Source organism: Rhinatrema bivittatum, chromosome 10 (genome assembly GCF_901001135.1).
Source record: "Rhinatrema bivittatum chromosome 10, aRhiBiv1.1, whole genome shotgun sequence".
Lineage (NCBI taxonomy): Eukaryota > Metazoa > Chordata > Amphibia > Gymnophiona > Rhinatrematidae > Rhinatrema > Rhinatrema bivittatum.
The window spans coordinates 19491612-19512395 of record NC_042624.1 but is presented as its reverse complement, the minus strand read 5'-3'; the positions used below and the strand labels follow the sequence as shown (position 1 = coordinate 19512395).

Sequence of the window (20784 nt, the reverse complement as noted above, 5' to 3'; positions counted from 1 at the left end):
GGAACCACACCTGGCATGGCCAGTGAGGGGCTATCAGAATCATTATGCCCTTGTCCCGCCGGAACTTCACAAGAGTCTTCGATATGAGCGGAAGTGGAGGGTACACATAGAGGAGACTGCTGGCCCACGAGAGGGCGAAAGCGTCCCTCGGTTGCGAGTGGTGGCTGCGAATTAGAGAGCAGAAGTTTTCTACTTTGCGGTTGTGGACTGATGCAAAGAGGTCTATGTGAGGGTAACCCCAACATTGGAATACTGTGTCCGCTACAGTGTGGTTAAGAGACCACTCGTGTGGATGAAACGTGAGACTCAACTTGTCCGCCAACACATTGTCCACGCCCAGCAAGTAGGTGGCTGTGAGGTACATCGAGTGGGAAAGGGCCCATGCCCATATCTGTGCAGCTTCCTGACACAGGAGGTAGGAGCCCGTTCTCCCTTGCTTGTTGATGTACCACATCGCCACCTGATTGTTGGTTTGAATCTGGATGGCTTTGTTTGAAAGGTAATCCTGAAAAACCTTGAGGGCATATCTGATCGCCCGAAGCTCCAGGAAATGTATCTGATGTTTGGCTTCCTCTGGAGATCAGGTTCCCTGAGTCTGTAGGTCGCCGACATAAGCACCCCACCCTAGGTTGGAGGCGTCTGTTGTCAAGGTAATTTTAGGTTCTATAGCCTGAAATGGAAGACCTTGAAGTAGATTGGAGTGATGTATCCACCAGGCCAGCGACAGGCGGAGCTGTGTGGTAACGTGAACAATGCTGGACATTGGTTGACAAGCTTGAACCCAGTGGGATTTTAGGGTCCACTGCATGACTCTCATGGCTAGGCGGGCCATCGGAGTGACATGCATCGCGGACACCATGTGACCCAGCAGTATGAGGAAGTGACGGGCAGTTGAGGATACTCGAGTCTGTAGATGATGCGCCAGAGAGGCCAGGGTGAAAACTCGATCCTGAGAGAGGAAGGCTTTCACCTGTATAGTGTTTAGGTCGACCCCTATAAAAGGATAGGTTTGGGATGGAACTATCTTGGATTTGAGATAGTTGATTAGAAACCCTATGGAGATCAGGGTATGGAGAGTGAGACGCAAGGACGCCAATGTGGCTTGTTGAGTTGGAGCCCTTATCAACCAATAATTGAGATAAGGGTAGACATGGACACCCTGACTCCTGAGGAAGGTATCATGGTCGGACCCTAAGCACAATACTCAAACTCTATGCAGGTCTGTGATGGACACTGTCCGAGGACAATTGGTGCACTGACGAAAACCAGACGCCATGGCTTCGACAAAAATTTAGCCGCGGTGCGGTCGATGGCCAGTAGGCCCTGAAGGGAAAACTCAACGAGAATCGACTGCAAACGAGGGTAAAGCCTTACCTTTCGACCACAGAGTACAGATATCTATGGGGTAGAATTTTTTGAAAAATTTTAAAGAAGTTCCGTGAGGAAAATTCCTGTCAGGAATCTCAAGAGAGCGCCTTAACCCGCGTGGCTACTGCTGCGCGGAAAAAAAAAGAGACTGAAGGGAGACCCGTGCTGGATGCAGGGTTGGTGCCATGCTGGGCATACCCAGTAGGTGCCAGTCAAAGTTCTAGAAACTTTGACAAAAGTGTTCCGTGATTGGGCTCTATCCTGATGATGTCACCCATATGTGAGGACTACCATCCTGCTTGACCTGTGAGAGCTACAGTAATCCAATCTGGTAGTAATAGTTACCAGATTTTGCTTAGAAAGATAATGGCGCAGTTGTCTAACTGATCTTAAATTACAGACAGAAGCGTTAAAAGCATTAACTTGAGGTTTCCTAGATAACTATTCATCCATTACAATACCTAGACTGCCAAGTCTTTAAGAAACGAGTCAGTATCAGCTATCAAATGACTAATCTACTCTGATACTGTAAAACCACTTTGACACATTTGCACAAGACAGTCTAAATATTTTCAAAAAATTGAAAATGAATAAAAAAATCAGTACACAGTAAATATGACAAACATTTAATCAAGTCCTCTAGTTGTCAGCTATATAACATCTACAAGATCTCTTCACAAAATAAAACCCAGTTTAAAAATACAGTATGTTTGAGAAAATGAATTAAAATTATTCCCCAGTACCATAAAAATTAACATATATAATTATTTACTACTATGTAGTAATATTAAAAGCATGTACACTATCCTTCAGAGATGCTGAAAGATAAGGGAGATAAAAAGTAGTACAATCCCAGCACATTTTCTCCTCTGTTTCTGAAGATTCACTATTTGGTTTGAGCATTCAACTTTGATTTTAAAAAATTGTTAAGAAATAGGATTATAAATAAATTGAACAAGTCTGTGTGTAAAACATTTAACTGTAAGCTATATATTATAAAACAAACACTCAGCAGGAATGGCTGAATATGTGGCTTCTAGAAAAGAATGTGCATGTCATGGGAGATGGCTAGATATTATTCTCTTGGTTTACAATGATTTATAGTCCATTCTTCATGAGCTCCTGGACTCCATTCTCATCAATTATTAAAGGTGTATGAAACTCTTTTTCCTGGACATACATTTCCAGTCCCTAGGGAAGGAAGCCAAACAAAAAGGAATATCAGTTAATGCAGAACTTAGCAGGCTTTGTTCTGCTCTTATTACACTGCTCAATTCCTCTCCCATCTATTGCATTTTATGCAGAAGCTGCCTTTGGTTTCAGATGTACCCATGCCCCTTGGTTTAAAGAGTCAACTTCGCTCATTATACATCTTAGTACTCTCTCAGTACAGGTTTCTTATTACCGTTCTCATTCCCATTTTAGATTTAAAGATTTAAATGCCATGCTGGGTCAGACCAAGGTCCATCAAGCCCAGTGTCCTGTCTCAGACAGTGGCCAGTCTGGGTCACAAATACCAAGCAGTTCCGATGAAGACAACCATTTATTTATATTCCATCTTTCAGGCACTTCAAGGTGGATTATATTCGGATACTATAGGTATTTCCCTACCTCCGGAGGGCTCACAATCTAAGGGGGTTATTTATTAAGTCAGGGTATATTATCCAAAAGGGGCATAACTTGCATTGCAGCCAACCGGCACTATTTTGAATGAACATGGTAATAGACCAAGAGCCCGGGGGCAATCCAGCACCACTAGGCCACATGGTATGCCTGGGGAGAGGGGTGGCAGGCTAATGTGAGTTAGAGGGAATTTATTGAAAAGGAGCAGGGTTGGGTGGGGAAGTGGCACTTGTTGCATTATTTTAAGAGGTTTTTTTACACACACACACACACACACACACAAGGACCACCTCTAGAGGTGGCAGGGGCCTCACAAAACTCCTGGGGAGTTTATATACAATAAGGGAAAGGGGTGTCAATTGGGCCAATACGGTCCTTTAAAGAAACTGGAAGCATCAGGATGTGAATTAGTGACCCCATGCTTCTAGGAAAAGTTAGCTACTGATTTGTTGGGCAACTGTCCCCATGCTCAGCTGAACAAACAAAAAACAAAATACATTCCATCTTCCCATAATGTGATTTAAGTCCTGTTGAGACAGGGACCATTCCCCAGGGTCGACAACACGGACTGAGAAAAGTCCTCCTGAACGTTTTCCACACCTGCTATGTGTGAGGCTGCAATTACGATTCCTACCCTTAAGAAAGGGAGCAAATTTCTCATTAGCAAAATGAATAGCCCAGGCTTCCAGCCAATTGATGGACTAATTTGCTTCCTCAGGGGTCCAGTAATCGAGTCATCTATCCCAGACGTGCCCCCAGCTCACAAAAAAATTAAACACACACTGATATATACAATGACAAAGCAGGATCTTTAATGGAAGGGTTTTTCCTCTTACTCCTTTGTGCTTACAGCTTAGTCTAAACTGGGGCTGGGATCTGACACCAGGAGCCTTTATTTGCAACTGCCCAGAGATTTTTCCCGTATTTTATACCCCCCTCCCAACTCACTGAGCCCAATCATTGCATTCACAGTTCTTCCACAAAGCTGCAATAACAATGCTGCCCTAACTCTGGCCAAGAGACGTTTGCGTACACATGTTCAATAAAAATGCCTTTAAGGTATCACATGACCCTTTCATAGCACGATTCAACACAGAGTCAGTATAGGAAAGAAAAACACAACAGAATGCATTTAGCACATGAAGAACTTACTTCTCCAGCATAAGAGACAAGTGGCGATATCTCACACTGAACTGGCAGGTCATTAGCATCCTTCAAACTAAGAAGAGAGCAAATAAATCAAATAGTGAACAGGTGAAGTGATACCATGACTTCTCTATAGCAGAAAATAAGCAGCACATTTCAGTTTGTGAAATTTCTTCCCACCCATCCCCTCCTCCATGCAGACACATTAGCGTTAATATGGGTTAATTAACTCCTTCATAGCAGGTGGGTTAGCATCAATACTGCTTAAAAGATGCAGATAATCCAGCGTTCACATGAAAAGCCCAGGAGCTGATTGTGAAAGCTGCAACAAAGTAGTTTAAATCAAAGGCAGGTCCACAAGGCAAAGAAGCCCAACCATATAGAATGTAGTGTGCCACATTTAAATTCAAATGGTGACAACAACCAGAAGCCAGTATGCAGCACTCTGCAACCCAACCATTGTTTGGTAGAAGTGTGAACTGTTGGGATGTGGTCTGTAGTCGAGAAAGCAATAACTAGACAAGCGCAAAGTACAACCTGGCTTTTCAAGCCAGCTAAGGAGAAAAATAAAAAGTGCAGGTCATGAATGCAAGACAAACTGCAGGCAGCTCTGCAAATCATCAGGATTCGTGACACTATGCTAGCTAATTCAAATTGAAGTCTAGTTCTCAATCAAGGGCGATTCTAAGAGCTTGGTACTTTGTGTTTCGATAAATCAGTGTGGCAGGAATGGATGTACTAGTGATAACAGTGTAACCCAGACTTTTAATTAGCTATGAAACAAACGTATGTGCTCTTTTCCACAGGGCGGAGGAACATATGGATGCAAATTCCTGATCTTCTCAAATTAAGACACTATAGAGCCTATACAATAAAATGGTATATGTATGTTAAAAGTATTCAAGAGGTTATGTAAAGATTATCTTGTAGATGTTACATTTTTACCACACTTCTGACATGGTACTGGCATGCACACCAAAAAAAACAAAACAAAATAAAAAACCTGCCATGCACACTAGTTACTGACCAAAATCCTGTTAACTGACCCAAAATGAAAGATCTGTTAAGCCCAGAGAACTTCTACATTCCTCTTTCTCTGCCTCTACCCTCTACTCTCCAGCAGCTCCTGTTTCCTCCTTTCATTCCCACCAAATCCTTGGCAGTACATATTCCCCCTCCAACCACCCCTAGGTTTTCCATAGCCCAACATCCCCCCCCATATGCTCCTTTCTCTGGTACATTCTCCTGACCTCAATGTATGCAAATAGATGAGTGAAGCAGGAGAGAGGTCACCACCCTATTACTCCATAGCTGGTGCTTTTAAAAATGGCACTGGATGACTTCATTTTGGCTGCAGGGTAAGAGGATGACCAGCTTTTCTGCCACAATCATCTATTTGCATACACAGACGAGACAGGAGTTGGGATGGAGGGAATATCAAATCATGGATGCCACTTCTGCTTGGGTCTTGGAATGGTGATGGTGGTGGTGGAGGGGGGGCAGTGATTGGGTGTTGCTGAGGGAAGAGAAGATGAGGCCCCCACTTTCTGCTTCAATTGGGCAGGGGCCATGAGAAACTTGTCTTTCATTTTGTGCCAGTTAGCAGGAGAGGGGGGGGTTAACTGGCACTGGGCAGGTGTTAGCTAGATAGTGGGTATGCAGAGCAGACCATGCTCTTTCCTGCGAGCCTTGTAAAACTTCATTTTCACATGATGCTCTCATTTCCATACAGGCACACTAATTTTACATGTTAATGCAATGGGGGACTATCCTAACAGATATTAAGGGCTGACTGCATAGCATATACAAGACACTTTACATGCATGTTAAATTTTATTGCATAGACCATTATACCACAGGGCAATATTTTCAAAAGTGCTCTTTACATAAATGCAGTAAGAAAAGATATTCAAAAGAGCATTTACAGTCTATTTACATTACATCCAATAAATGTCAGCTGGGAAAACATCACGTGTATAGCAACAGACATTGCTTTCATTCCATTTTTCTTCTCTAGATAGCACCTCCTTATAAAGGAGTCTTATTGAACATTTTCCACTTTACTCCAATCAACTGAGATCAATAAGAATACTACTTGCTCATTCATAGATCATTCTGGGATTTTCTCCTTTCTCCCAGCACATCATCATCACTGGAAGCTCTTGATACCTATACATTCAAGATCCCATATGCTGCAGGTCCTTCTGGCTGTAAAGATCAAATCTTATCCATGATAGGTAAAAGCCTTAAAATAGTCTCCAGCATTAGGGACCTTTCAACCCCTTTTCTATTCTGGCTGGCAATAAACAGCTCTTAATCCTGTTAGTCACATCCTAGAGTCACATTCCTCTCACTGCGACTGTCTTTCTTCCCAATCTCTACTGGCACATGTTAAATACATACTAGTCCAGGGGTACCAACCCTGTGCTACAGCACAAGGAGAATATCTTCAACTTGTTAGTTTTCAGAAATGCAAGGATGATATCACATCTATGCAGGCATTACAGGCAACCTTGGTAGAGGATAACCAACTTGCATTACAAACTTGAGAAAGTGGAAAATACAAGGAAATGTATTCTTCGTTTTACAGATTTCCCCAAGTTATTAACTGAGAGAGATGTTTCATAGGTATTAACATTTCTTTCTGGGTCACTGCCTCCTACTGTAAGAATTCAATAACTTCCTGTCTTTTGGGCACTGGAAGTTGGAGTGGGAGGAGACAAGTGACTGCCTGACCTGACCCAGAATAGTCACCAACTTAATGGCACATAGGAAGAAGTGGAGGCCAGAATGACTGTTAGTTTCCTTCATTTTAGAGCTGGATAGGATGAGGTTTTTTGTTTTTTTTAAACCAGAAAGTTAACATATTCCCAGACCTTTGCAGGATTACTCAAGAAATGAAGAGGAAGTTTCTGTTATTGTAGTCAAAAGTGATTCACTTGGGAGATCATTTCTTAAATATCCACGTCAAATGTATAGTTATATATCATGGGGGTACAATTTTTTTTTAAACTCAGTTTAACTTGAGATGTTCTTCGAAGAACGAACATCTCCTTCGGCTAGCGGGATACATCCTAATTGGACTACTTTTTATAGCGAATGCCTACATTGTGACCTTGGGAATGGAATTTCTGGGGAGGGGTGAGGTTAGCTTTCTTTGTATCACTTTTCTGTTTTTCTGGACTCCTCCCTCCCCTTTATTTGGACAATAATGCAGCATGTATATTTTAAGAGCATATGCTCTTTTTTGTTTTGATATTTACTTTTTATTGGCTTTGTCCCTTTTAACTTGAGCAAAGGTTTGACAGGAAAAGAAAAATACAGCAACTAAAAACTGAACAAATTTATTAATTTAAATACATTTATTTTGTCGAATGAAATATTATAGATTCACATCCTCAAAAGCAAGAAAAGGCTAGAAAAACCCCAGGTACCAGGTCACATGAGTACTTAAAATTTAGCACCCAGTACCTTAACTTCAGAAAATCAAATATAAAGGAAATAGAACAAAACAGATTTAAAAAATCTAAAAAAAAAGACAAAACGAGTGTAAAATAAGAAAAAAGCACAAAAAAACAAGCACAAAAATGCAAAGAAACAGAGTAAAACTTTTTCCCTGGCTTCTAATCATTTTTGAGTAGCATGTAAGTCTATGTGGTCGATGTAATAAAACCCATGCAAAAATCAGCAATATTTTTTGTGCAATTTTTTGAGAGCACATATGGAAAAGCCATCAACCCCACTTGATGTAATAATGGTATGCAAATGAAACCTGTTAAAAATCCAAGCTAGGTTAAAAAAAAAAAAAAAGAAAAAGTACCAAAACCCATGCTATAGCCCCAAAGCAGAAAATCACCGTACAAATAGGCATTAAAATCAGCATTAATTGAAAAAAACAGAGTTCCTTACTCGCTGTTTAAAGTGACACGGGCCAAACTGAGGTGGAATTTGTGCGCAGAGATAACCAAACTTTCGGGGACAAGCCTCCTCACAGAGTATAAAAGGCAGTTCTTTCGAAGGCCATGTACTGGGTGTTAGGAGCTTGTGGTTTGAGATGTTCTTTTCCCAATTGCTGAGTGATTGTAATGTTTTGGCCGGTAACGAAGAGGCAGTGACTGGCTGCACTCACCCACTGCACCGCCGGGCCCTTAAGATGCTCCCCAGGCTAACAACTAGAACGCTGCCAGCATGCTCTAGGCCTTTCGCAACATGCCTCTTCCTATGTGGACACATGCGCACTCCACCCCCTCATTAAGACTCCATGGCAGGTAAACATCCTCAGGCACCCAGCTGCAGTCCTCGCCCTCACTTCAGGAACAGGTCCTCCCGCTTACTGTAGTGCGTGTTGCTCCAGTCTTTCAGCCTCCTTTGCCTATGCAGGCTCTCTTGCTTTGTCCAGCCTCTTCCTACCTGCCCTGTCTATTCCAGTCCACCTTGCTTTACCCCAGTCCTTTTCTTGTCTGCTTGATTATTGATCCCTGCTGTGGATCTGGACTACTCTCTTGCATGCCACTTGCCACTGATCCCTGCTACAGACTTAGATAATACTTCGCTCATTGCCTGCCCTGACTCTTGGCCCAAACCTGGTGTCTGCTTGCTGCTTGTCCTGACTTCAGCACTTCTCTAGATTCTCACTTTCTGATCACCCCTAGTGACACTTGCCTAAGTACTGCCAGCCCCTGGAATTCAAATGCTCAACTGGCGGGCAACAGGTGAAGGTGACTGTGACGGTTCAGTTCAGTCCCCAATGGCATGTCAGCTAGCTATCTGCGTGGACCTAGTAAGTTTACCTGCTAGGCTGCATCAACAATGTCATAGGAAAAGGTATCACTCCCACTACAGATTGCTGAGGCCATGAGTTCAGCGGATCTATCCTCCACTCAGGCTATCGCCAGACAGGCACTCCAGGTGCAATAACAAGACTGGTTGAAATTCCTGGTGGACTTCCTCGAAGGCTTGGCCTGGCAAGCCTAGCAGCAGCAGGAGCTCATTAATCAAGTAAATGGTAGTCCAGGGGGAATTCTGTGCTACTGCAGAGCACAGAGTTTGCGCAGAATTCGCACCCTGAGCAGAATTGCCATTTTCTGCACAGAATTGCCAAATTCTGTGCAGAAAATAGCAATGGAGACCCCGTTCACAGTGAAGATGAAGGCCCAGTATGCCATTCGCCGGGAAAAGGGAAGGCCCCCCCATGTGCCGTGAATGGTGTGCCCAGGCCTTCATCTTCGCTGCGGAGCATGTCCCGCAGCACACGGGGGCTTTTCCTTTTCGCCGCACCGGGCCTTCATCTTCGCCATTAACTGAGCATATCCTGCAGCACACGCTCCGTTCACGGCATGCCGGTGAGAGAATGTGTGAGAGAGGGAGGGTGAGAGAGAATGTGCATGTGAGAAGGGGGAGGGGTGTGGGGGAGGGGAAGACGAGAGAGCATGGTTGGATGGGGTGGGAGGAATGTTTGAGTGTGGGTTTCAGAGAGGGAGCCTATATGAGGGGAGGGTGAGAGCAAGAGGGTGTGAGAGAGCATGGGATGTAAGAGAGGGGGGTGGGGGGATAGGAAAATTAGTTTCTTACCTGATAATTTTCGTTCCTGTAGTACCACGGATCAGTCCAGACTCCTGGGTTTTGCCCCCCTTCTAGCAGATGGAGACAGATATTTTCAAACAAAAAACCGCTTTATATAGGATGGTGACACCTACAGTCTGGCAGTATTACGCAATGTCAAAGTACAATGGCTCTCAAAGAACACTATAACTATGTACACTAACCCTTTAACTGTAACAAAACCAATGCAACCGGTTCACTGAACCCTTCAAAGACCAGAACCTGTAGAACCACTGGAGGACATGGAAATCCTATTTCTGCAGATCGCAGAACAGAGTAAAAATCCAGAGCTGAGCGGACTCTCCCTCTCAGGCGGGACTGGACTGATCCGTGGTACTACAGGAACGAAAATTATCAGGTAAGAAACTAATTTTCCTTTCCCTGTACGTACCCGGATCAGTCCAGTCTCCTCGGATGTACCAGAGCTTCCTTACCTGGGATGGGATCCGGAGAGGCCTGCTCGCAGCACACCTTCCCTGAAACCACCCGGCTCCGTAGCTTGCACATCCAGTCTGTAATGCCTCACGAAAGTATGCAAGGACAAATCTCCTGCGGAGAAACAGAGTGGCACTCTGCCCAAAACGCTGCTTGCGAGCGAGTAGAGTGAGCCCTAAGTCCCACGGGGAGAGGCCTCCCCCACAGCAAATAGGCTGAACTGACAGCCTCTTTCAACCAATGAGCAATGGTAGTCTTAGAAGCCATTTGACCTTGGAGGGGACCATTTAAGAGCACAAAAAGATGGTCTGACAGGTGGAAATCATTGGTAATTTCCAGATCTCTCAGCAACGCCCTGTGAACATCCAGCCTCCGCAAGTCCGCCGACAAGGGATCTGAACGGTCTAACTCCCCAAAGCCTGGGAGTTCCACGGATTGATTGACATGAAACGCTGAGATCACCTTCGGCAGGAAAAAAGGCACCATCCGCAAGGACACTCCCGCATTGGAAATCCTCAAATAAGGTTCCCTACAAGAAAGAGCCTGCAGCTCTGACACCCTACGAACCGATGTAATGGCAACCAGAAAAAACACCTTCAAGGTAAGATCCTTCAGAGTGACCCTTTTCAAAGGCTCAAAGGGAGCCGAACATAGAGCAGTAAGCACCAAATTCAGATTCCAAGAGGGATAGGTATGTCTAACCGGTGGATGCAAATGTTTTGCACCTTGGAGGAAGCGAGTCATATCGGGATGAGTCGCCAACGCTACCCCCTGAACTGCTCCCAGCAAGCAACCAAGAGCTGCCACCTGTACTTGTAAAGAACTGTACGACAAGCCCTTAGACAGTCCACTTTGTAGAAAACACAGAATATCTGTCACTGAAGCTCGAATTGGCGAGACCTCCCAGTCTAGACACCAGGATTCAAAAACCTTCCACACTCTAACATAGGTGAGGTTCGTGGAAGTCTTACATGAACGTAAAAGAGTGGCTACGACAGCTGGAGAATAACCTTTGCAACTTTGGCGATGCTTTCAAAAGCCATGCCGCTAGACAGAAGCAATAGACTTTCTCAAAACACACGGGCCCTTGTCACAACAGGTCTGGGCTTCCTAGAAAACGTAGCGGGCCTGCCACCACCAGCTTGAGAAAGTCCGCAAACCAAGGGCGCCTCGGCCATTCCGGCGCTACTAGAATTACCCACGCTGGATGAATCTCTATCCTTCGAAGCACCCTGCCGATAAGCGGCCAAGGCGGGAAGACATACAGCAGGATGTCGGACGGCCAGGGCAGAACTAGGGCATCTACCCCTTCCGCTCCAGCCTCTCTGCAACGAGCGTAAAATCTCGAGTCTTGGCATTCCAAAACGTAGCCATGAAATCCATGTGGGGCGTGTCCCAGGTTTTGCAAATGCGCTGAAAAGCCACGTCCGCCAATTCCCATTCCCCGGGATCGAGATGGTGCCGGCTGAGAAAATCTGCTTGTACATTGTCCACGCCGGCTATGTGAGAGGCTGACTAGATGCTGCTCCGCCCAGCTGATCAACTGACTAGCTTCCACCGCCACAGGACGACTCCTGGTCCCTTCTTGATGATTGATATATGCCACCGTGGTCGCATTGTCGGACAGGATTCTGACTGACCTCCCTTGGATAAGAGTGCAGAACACCTGCAACGCTAAACGCAATGCCCGAATCTCCAGATGATTGATGGACCACTGCGCCTCCACGGGAACCACAAGCCTTGCACCGCTCTCCTCTGGCACACCCCCCCCCCCAGCCGGAGAGACTGGCGTCTGTGGTGACTATCGTCCAATCTGGCACCTCCAGAGGAACTCTGCAGGCTAGATTGGCCGTCCCCAGCCACCATGCAAGACTGGCCCTCGCTGCCTCTAAGTGGCAGAGGAAGAAAAAATAGTTCGGATACTGGGTTCCAACGGGAAAGTAATGCGGACTGCAAAGGCCGCATATGAGCAAAGGCCCAGGGGACCAGTTCCAGCGTTGAGATCATGGAACAGAGAACCTGCAAGTAATCCCTGACCCTTGGAGTACTTTTGAGCAGCAAGCGACTGACCTGGCCTTTAATTTGGAAATTCGTTCTGCAGTAAGAAAAACTCTCCCCTGCTGAGTGTCAAAAAGAGGGCTCCCAAATATTCCAAGGACTGAGAGGGCACGAGTCTGCGCTTAGTGAGATTGACAACCCAGCCAAGGGACTGAAGGAGTTGGAGCACTCTGCGAATCACCTCCTTGGCCAGCATTTCCGATTTCGCTCGAATCAGCCATTCGTCCAGATATGGATGTACCAGTAGTCGTTCCCTCCGAAGATGGGCCACCACCACTATTTTTTTTTATTTTTATTTTAGATTTATATTCCGCTTTTTGCACTTTTTTCAGCACTTCAAAGTGGATTACATTCAGGTACTGTAGGTATTTCCCTATCCCCAGAGGGCTTACAATCTTAAGTTTGCACCTGAGGCAATGGAGGGTAAAAGTGACTTGCCCAAAGTCACAAGGAGTGACAGTAGGACTCGAACCCTGGTCTTTTGGTTCATAGCCCACTGCTCTAACCACTAGGTTACTCCTCCACTACCATTACCTTAGTGGCCAGACCGAAGGGAAGAGCCCGAAACTGAAAGTACTGGCCCAGAATGGCAAATCGAAAGGTATCGCTGATGATCCTGCCGGATGCCTATATGAAGGTAAGCCTCCATAAGATCCAGAGATGCCAGAAACTCTCCCTTTCTGACCGATGCAATGACTGACTGGAGCGTTTCCATGCAGAAGCGAGGTACTTTGAGACATTTGTTTACACTCTTGAGGTCCAGAATGGGTCGAAAAGATACCTCTTTCTTTGGTACCATGAAGTAAATGGAGTTAACTACCCTTTCGTGGTGCCTCTGGAGGAACTGGTACAATGGCCTGTAGCTGCAGAAGTCGCTGTAACGTATCCCGTACTGCTTTTCGCTTGTTTGCATAACCGCAGGGAGAAACGAGAAACCGGTCTCGAGGGCACCGTGCAAAATCTAAAGCATAACCTTGACTTATCACGGTTAGAAACCACTGATCCATCATTACCTTGGCCCACTCCTCGAATAACAGGGACAGCGTGCCCCCTACCGCCGGTACAGAGGAGTGAGCCGGCATCCCTTCATTGTGGAGACTTGACCCCTGGAACTGACTGAGCCGCCCCGGTTCTACCGAACCTTCAGCCGCGAAAGGACTGGAATCATGACTGTTGCTTCGGTGGTCTGGACGAAAGGAGGAACTGGCCGCTCTAGCTGGCCTATACCACCGCGTCCCCCTGAATCTGGTCCGGGACGAAAAGGAACCCCGAGACAGACTCCGGCAACCTATGCACCTTATTGTCTCCCAAAGATTGAATCATATCTTCCAAAACTCTTCCAAATAATAACTTTCCCTTGAAGGGCAGAGATCCCAGTTGTGCTTTAGAGCAGGGGTCCCCAACCACCGGTCCGCGGACCGGGCCGTGGGAGTTTTTTGCCGGTCCGCAGTGCCGCCAAGCACCGGCAGGTGTGTCGCGCGCTCCCAGTTTCTCCCGCTGCCGTTGCCGCCGGGCTGTCAGCACGTTCAAGCCCAGTGGGAACGGCAGCGGTGCTAGAAGCTGTGGCACCCGTGGCTGGCCTTTTCTTCTTCCCGCGCCTGTCCCCCCCTCCTGTGACCCGGAACAGGAAGTGATACCCAGTGCGCGGGAAGGAGAAAGAGCCTTGCCGCGTGATAAAGTAGCAGCAGCGGCTGCAGCATCAGTCCCCGAGCAATTAAAACAGCCGGTAATCGAGAAAGGAGTCAGCAGCATGAGCCTCCCGCGGCCGATGGCATTCTTCTTTCTTGGCCTGCGGGGGCTGCTGCAGCTCCCATTTGTGCTTGGGGGGGGGGGGGGAGAGAGGAAGTGAGTGAGAGAAGCAGCAGCCAGCGTGATGTGTGTGTATGTGAGAGACAATGAAAGTGACTACTCAAGGAGATGACTGATGTGTATGTGAGAGTGTGAGACACTAGTCAGGGAGGTGACTGATGTGTGTGTGTGAGAGAGAGAAAAAGCATGGAAGTGAGAAGTCTGGGTATGTGGGAAAGCATGGGCGTAAGAAGCCTGGTGTTGTGGGGGTGAAAGAAAGCATGGGAGTGAGAAACCTGGGTGAGTGTGCATGCATGAGAGAGAGAGACTGCTTGGTAAGGTGAAGGTGTGTGTTAGAGAAAAAGACTGGTGTGTGTGAATGTGAGAGAATGTGATTCAGGGAATGAGAAGCCTGTGCACATGGAGAGTGAGCATGGAAAAGAGAGACTGGTGTGTGTGTAACAGAGAGAAAGTGATTATGGGAATGAGAAGCCTGTGCACGTGAAGAGTGAGCATGGGAGTGAGAAACCTGGGTGTGTGTGAGACACAGCATGGGAGGGAGAAGCCTGTATATCTGAAAGAGAACATGGGAGTGGGAAGCCTGTGTGTGTGTGTGTATGCATGAGCGAGATCAGGTGACGTGTGTGTGTGTGTGTGTGTGTGTGTGTGTGTGAGAGAGAGAGAGAGAAATAAAGTGATTATGGGAATGAGAAGCCTGTGCATGTGAAGAGTGAGCATGGGAGTGAGAAACCTGGGTGTGTGTGAGACACATCATGGAAGGGAGAAGCCTGTATATCTGAAAGAGAACATGGGAGTGAGAGACTGGTGAGTGTGTGTGTGTATGTGAGAGAGAGAGAAAGAAAGTGATTATGGGAATGAGAAGCCTGTGCATGTGGAGAGAACAAGCATGGGAATGAGAGACTGGTGAGTGAGTGTGTGTGTGTGTGTGTGTGTGTGAGAGAGAGAGAGAGGGAGACAGAGAAAGTGATTATGAGAGTGAGAAGCCCATATATGTAAGTAGAACACGGGAGTGGGAAGCCTGTGTGTGTGTATGGCATGAGAGAAACTGTTCAGGAAGGTGACTGGTGTGTGTGTGCCAAAGACTGTTTGGGAGATGATTGGTGTGTGAGAGACAGAAACTGGTCATGGGGGCATGACTGGTATGGTGTGTGTGTGAGAGACATGGGCACTAAGGAAGAGGACCATATGTATAGAGCTTAGCTTCTACTGTTGCTTCTGGTGTGTGCCACGGCCTGCAGGGAAGGGGAGTAGGATAGCTGCTGGAGGGGGTAAGTAAAGGTGGCTTTTTAAGTTTATTTTTCTTGACTGCCATTTTAATTGTATGATGTCTGCTTTTTTGAAATATTTTATTGGTGTTTGGAGAATGTTTAATAGCTTTTATGAGTTTTTAATTGTTGGATGTTATTCTGTTCATAGCTGTTTTGAAACATTTATTCTGCTTATTAGTATAGTTTTACAATTATTTCTGTGTGGGGATCTATAGCTGCTTGCTTGTTCTGTTTTCCTAATAAGAGGTGTATTGGTTTTTAGGACCTGATTTAATATTTGTAGTGTTGCCTTTTCATAGATAGGGTTGCTCCTGTTTGAGTGTATTCCATAATACAGGTGTAACTGTGTGCGGATTAGTTTATGTGCATTACTACAGATCCTGGGAGTATGTTAGGTCGGTTCTGTGTCTTACCGAGATGAGATATTTTGCTAGCAAGTAAGTGTTTGTATCGGTCTTATTTGTTGTGTTTTCTCAAGAGGACATGCATTGGTGGTAAACTGCTGTTTTTTCATAAGTAGGGCTATTGAGCCTGGAAGTAGAAGGAGTTTGAGTTGCTGATACTGAGATGTCACCAGAACATCTTTTTTGTAGGGTGAGTTGTATGGGGAATGTCATAATTCTGCTTTACATCCATTATTGGGGGTCAGGGGGTTCCCGTGGATACAAACTGTACTTTTACATCTAGCCCCGTGACGATCATGGGTCAGTGTGCCATGCATGTGAGAACCTATGGTGAGTTGAGTCACATTCACATTATAAATGTCATAATTAAATGATAAGTGTGCCCTAAAATCCAACCCCCTCCATAACCTCGCCTCCATATGACCAAAGCCCCGCCCCTGCCGGGCCATGGAAAAATGGTCTTGCTTGAAGTCGGTCCCTGGTGCAAAAAAGGTTGGGGACCACTGCTTTAGAGGACACATCCACTGACCAGTTCCTTAACCACAAAAGCCTACGAGCAGAGACCGCCAACACCATGGATCTAGCCGACATCCGCAGGTCATGAAAAGCATCAGCACAGTAAGCCACTGAAGACTCCAGAAGGCCTGCCTGAGCCGCCTCCTCTTCCGAGAAGCCCGCATTGGCTTGTAATTGTTGCAGCGGAGGCTTGCTCTCATTGCAAAGTTGCTGCATATGGCCGCCCTAACACCCATGGCTGAGACCTCAAAAATTCTTTTAAGCTGCACTTCCAATTTTCTAGCCTGTAGGTCCTTAAGCGCTGTTGCTCCTGTGACTGGGATCGTGGTCTTCTTGGTCACCGCAGAGAATGCCGCGTCCACCTTGGGTACTTTCAGTATATCCAGAGCCTCCTCAGGAAGCGGATATAATTTATCCATGGCCTTGCTCACTTTCAACCCGAGATCCGGGGTATCCTATTCCCGGAACAGCAAATCCATAGCCAAGAAATGAAAAGGGAATGCAGTGGCCAGGCCTCTCAGGCCCAACAATACTGGGTTCATCTTACCCAACTTGGACTCCTCAGGTGGATTATCAATGCCCAACTCCGTTAAAATGGCCGGAATGAGAGGCCCAAGCTCCTCCTTGCGAAAGAGCCGGACCACCTTAGGGCCATCACCCTCCACAGCCTGTGAGCCTCTCTCGGCCTGCTGTGGATCAGGATCCGCATCCACTCCCTGTGGGCGCTGGGGCTGAGAATCCGGATCCCCTGGGTCTGAATCCTGCTCAGAAGAATCAGAGTCTAGCTGCTGGACCCCTGTGCGGAGAGACCGCTTAGGCATAGAAATAGAAACATAGAAACATAGAAATGACGGCAGAAGAAGACCAAACGGCCCATCCAGTCTGCCCAGCAAGCTTCACACATTTTTTCTTTCATACTTATCTGTTTCTTTTAGCTCTTGGTTCTATTTCCCTTCCTCCCCCACCATTAATGTAGAGAGCAGTGATGGAGCTGCATCCAAGTGAAATATCTAGCTTGATTAGTTAGGGGTAGTAGGGGTAGTAACCGCCGCAATAAGCAAGCTACACCCATGCTTATTTGTTTTAACCCAGACTATGTTATACAGCCCTTATTGGTTGTTTTTCTTCTCCCCTGCCTGCATGTCCGAACCAACATCACTACTTGATCTAGCCTGCTTCTTAGCCCGGGACTTAGTCCCTAAATCTGCCATTTTTTTCCCCTCGTGCAGCTTCACAGCCTTCCTGGCTTTGAAAGCCTTGTGAAGAAAAACAATGAACTCCGAGGAAAAAGATGAGGCAGAGGAGTCAGATGCCTCCTCAGGGCTATCCTCCATGACAGGAGAAACAGACTGAGCAGACTCTTGTTCCCCAGGGAACCGCTGCTGCGGAGAAAGCTGAGGTGGCAAGCACCCTTCCCCTATGGCTGCCTGAGTAGCAGCACTGCCAGTTTCCAAAATGGCCGCTTTTCCCGCACTGGCCGGGAACAGCTGAAAAGCAGCCTGTATAGTCTCAGTAGTGACAGAAAAAACTCTAGCCGGCTTGGGAGGAGAGAGGCGGGCATGAGAGATGCTGCTGGGGGGGGGGGGGGGGGGGGAGAAAGGGACCAGAGATAGAACAGGGGGGAGGGGAAGGGGGATGGGAGCTGGGAGCGTGAGTAGTGCCCACTGCTCATCTGATAGAGAACAGGCAGAAATCAGAAGCCAGCTGAAGGAGAAGTGGTGACAGCATGATGTGCTTCTTGGAAGAAGAGAAGGACCTTTTAGTGCAGCAGGTTTGTGACAAGCTCTTCCTCCGCAGAAGCCACACTACGCAGCAGCCTAGGTGGAGCCATGGACAGAAGCAGTATCAGAGGCAACTCCAGCAGTATTCCTCTCAGGCAGAATATCCACTGTTTGCATGCGTTTCTGTGAACAGCTTGAGCCAAGACCCGCACCGCTCTGGCCCTCATCTTCTGCAATAAACTGTCTTCTGTCTGTTCCCTCTTTCTTTCTCGCTGTAAAGCTTCTGCCACTTGTTCTTTGGCTGACCCACAAAATGTACCCAAGCAGGAAAAAAGCATACCTAATCCAAGATTACAAGAGAAGCACTTACACACAGCCACCCAAGTGCCAGTAATGGACTAAAATTGCACTAGACATGTGCTTTTACTGCTGCCCTGGCATTTAAAAAAAACAAAAAACTCACATAAAGAGACAGTACTGGGCAATGCAGGGAGTCATGTTAGCAGGGAAACATTTTGGTGCCTAATAGCTTTGTTTACATGGCATTTGCATGTTCCCATGCTAAGCAAACCACATGTTTTTACTCAGCACTAAAATCTATATTACATACATGAGTAAGTTTAGCACCGAAAAACACATACAAAAATCTGAGTAAAGACTTGCAGTTGGCTTAGCGTGGCTTATTACATCGGCCCCCTATAATAAGTAGCGATATCCCAAAATGATTATCAGGATAATTTGGTTCTAGGTAATATAGGTTTTAGTGCTGAGTAAAAACATGTGGTTGGCTTAGCATGGGAGCATGCAAATGCCATGTAAACAAAGTTATTAGTTAGGCACCAAAATATCTCCCTAACATGACTCCCTGCATTGCCCAGTACTGTCTCTTTATGTGGTTTTTTTTTTTAAACGCCAGGGCAGAAGTAAAAATTAAAGTGAGTGATTCAATGGCCGTTCTCTCCTCCAATGGTATATAGGGTGGGGGCACAGCCTGGCTGGTTGAGCAGCCTTTGCAGCTAGGCCCTGCTCCGGGGCTCGACTTGTTTGTCACGTGTTAGGCAGGCACCTTCACCTGCTTTTTATGCACTGTATACTGCCCCCTTCAGTTCTATCGGATTGTAACTTGTGTGACTGTCTGTGCGGTCCTGTGCATTGGCTTGTGCACCTAGTTGGGTGCCTAGCTGGGCGTCTAATTCCACACCTTGTTAAGAGCATAGGAGTGCCTACACGGTGCCCAAATGGTGCACGTATATGCCCTTTTTTATACTCATATGCCCGAACGTGCTTGCTTATAATGTGCATTCCCTGAGCGTCCTGTTGGAGCTCAGGTGGCCGCCTCCTTTGGCACAGTGAATGGCACCTGTTGCAAAAAACCAAAACAAAACAAAAAAACCCAAACCTAAACTAAGTGCCTTGCCCTATCTGTGATGTGCCATTTTCAGGCATCTCAGCCTGACGCTGTTTGGAAGTTTAGGGGATTTACTCCCCTCTGATTTTACTAGGTCCGGTTCGTCCCGGGAATGGAAAAGAGCTGCCAGAAGAGTCGCCTGATCTTGGGGCTCCCCTAACTGATTGCAAGCAGGGGGAAGGTAGTTCAGTGGGCTGAGGACTCCTGCCCCTGGACCTTGGCATGGATTCTTCTGATCGATCTTCAGGTGTAGTCCTAAGCCCCGACCAATCTTGCTAGGCCAGAGTCACAGGGGCTGACCACCTTCTTGCCTGGGACTATGGTTGAGCACAGAAGTACACTTAGATTGCCAGCTAGACTTTCCTGATAGGGATTTGGATGGTATAGATGACTAGGCTGATCCTGCCTCTCTGGAGGGTTGAGAAATTTGTCCAGGCCTAGAACCATATAGGACTATGTTGTGGCTCCTTCGTACAGATGAGTTCACAGCTTTGATTTCCCAGACATTAAAGGTTCTGTGAGTACCTGGGGCTGATTCCATGTCTGAGCAAAAAAAAAAGAAAAAAGTCCCATTTTGGTTATTTGCATAAGGCCATTCAAGAACTGATCTTGAACGTGGCACCCCGGAACAAGTGGTGAGAGCGATTGTGTTTTTCTGAAAGTGGATGTGCTTGTCTGTGCCATCTCCCGCAGACAACTGCCGTGGAAGGAGGAGTGACCATGAAGGATCTACATGATAGAAGGATTGAGGCCATCATTAAGCGAGCATTTTAAGTAGTGGCAATGACCTTGCAGATAGCTTCTTGTTGTTCCCTGGTGGCATGCTCTTGTTTACTTCTCTCTCAGGAGATTAATACATCTGGAGTGGAATTGCTGCCACCTTTTTATCGGATGCATGCTGCAACATGGTCCATACCTTAGCCAGAGGACTGGCTTCGGTAATAACAGCTAGGCATCAGTTTTGGCTGTGAAATTGGTCTGCCAACGCAACCTCCAAAGCTAATCTTAAGAAATTGCCTTTTAAATGCTTGCTCTTATTTGGGAGCAAGTTGCAGAAACTGGGCAGTAAGTGGGGGTGAAGCCCTGGCTCCTCAGTTGCCAGAGGATAAGAAGCAGTTGCCTTGCCCCTCTGGTATGAGGGATTATCTCAGGGATTCCAAGTGGTTTTGTCCCTATAGCAGAATGACCTTTCAGAGGACACAGCCTTTTGGGAGGTCTCAGTCCTTTCATCCCAGACAAATCAGTGCTATAATATATAAATCAATAGAAGTGAAAGTCTAAAACATAACTTAACAAATAAAAAGAAAAATACAGGGAGTAAAACATTCAGAACTATGTACTGAAACATGTAATTCCCTGAGGGGTACATAAAATGATGGAATGGGGTTTCCCTATGTCTTAAGGGTCATCTCTTCCAAATTTGTTTG

The 20784-nt window shown here is 46.4% G+C and overlaps 1 protein-coding gene across 2 annotated transcripts in view; it reads right to left on the bottom strand.

Moving 5' to 3' along the window:
• Positions 1 to 1973: 1973 nt before the first annotated feature.
• Positions 1974 to 20784, bottom strand: part of UAP1 (UDP-N-acetylglucosamine pyrophosphorylase 1) — a 167992-nt gene continuing 149181 nt past the window's right edge. For both annotated transcript variants that reach the window (XM_029618105.1, XM_029618106.1), the window contains 2 exons: positions 4144 to 4210; positions 1974 to 2559 (listed from right to left, as the gene is read on the bottom strand). In XM_029618105.1, coding sequence (XP_029473965.1) covers positions 2467 to 2559; positions 4144 to 4210 — 160 coding nt within the window. In that variant the 3' untranslated portion in view covers positions 1974 to 2466. The remainder of the gene's footprint in view (positions 2560 to 4143; positions 4211 to 20784) is intronic.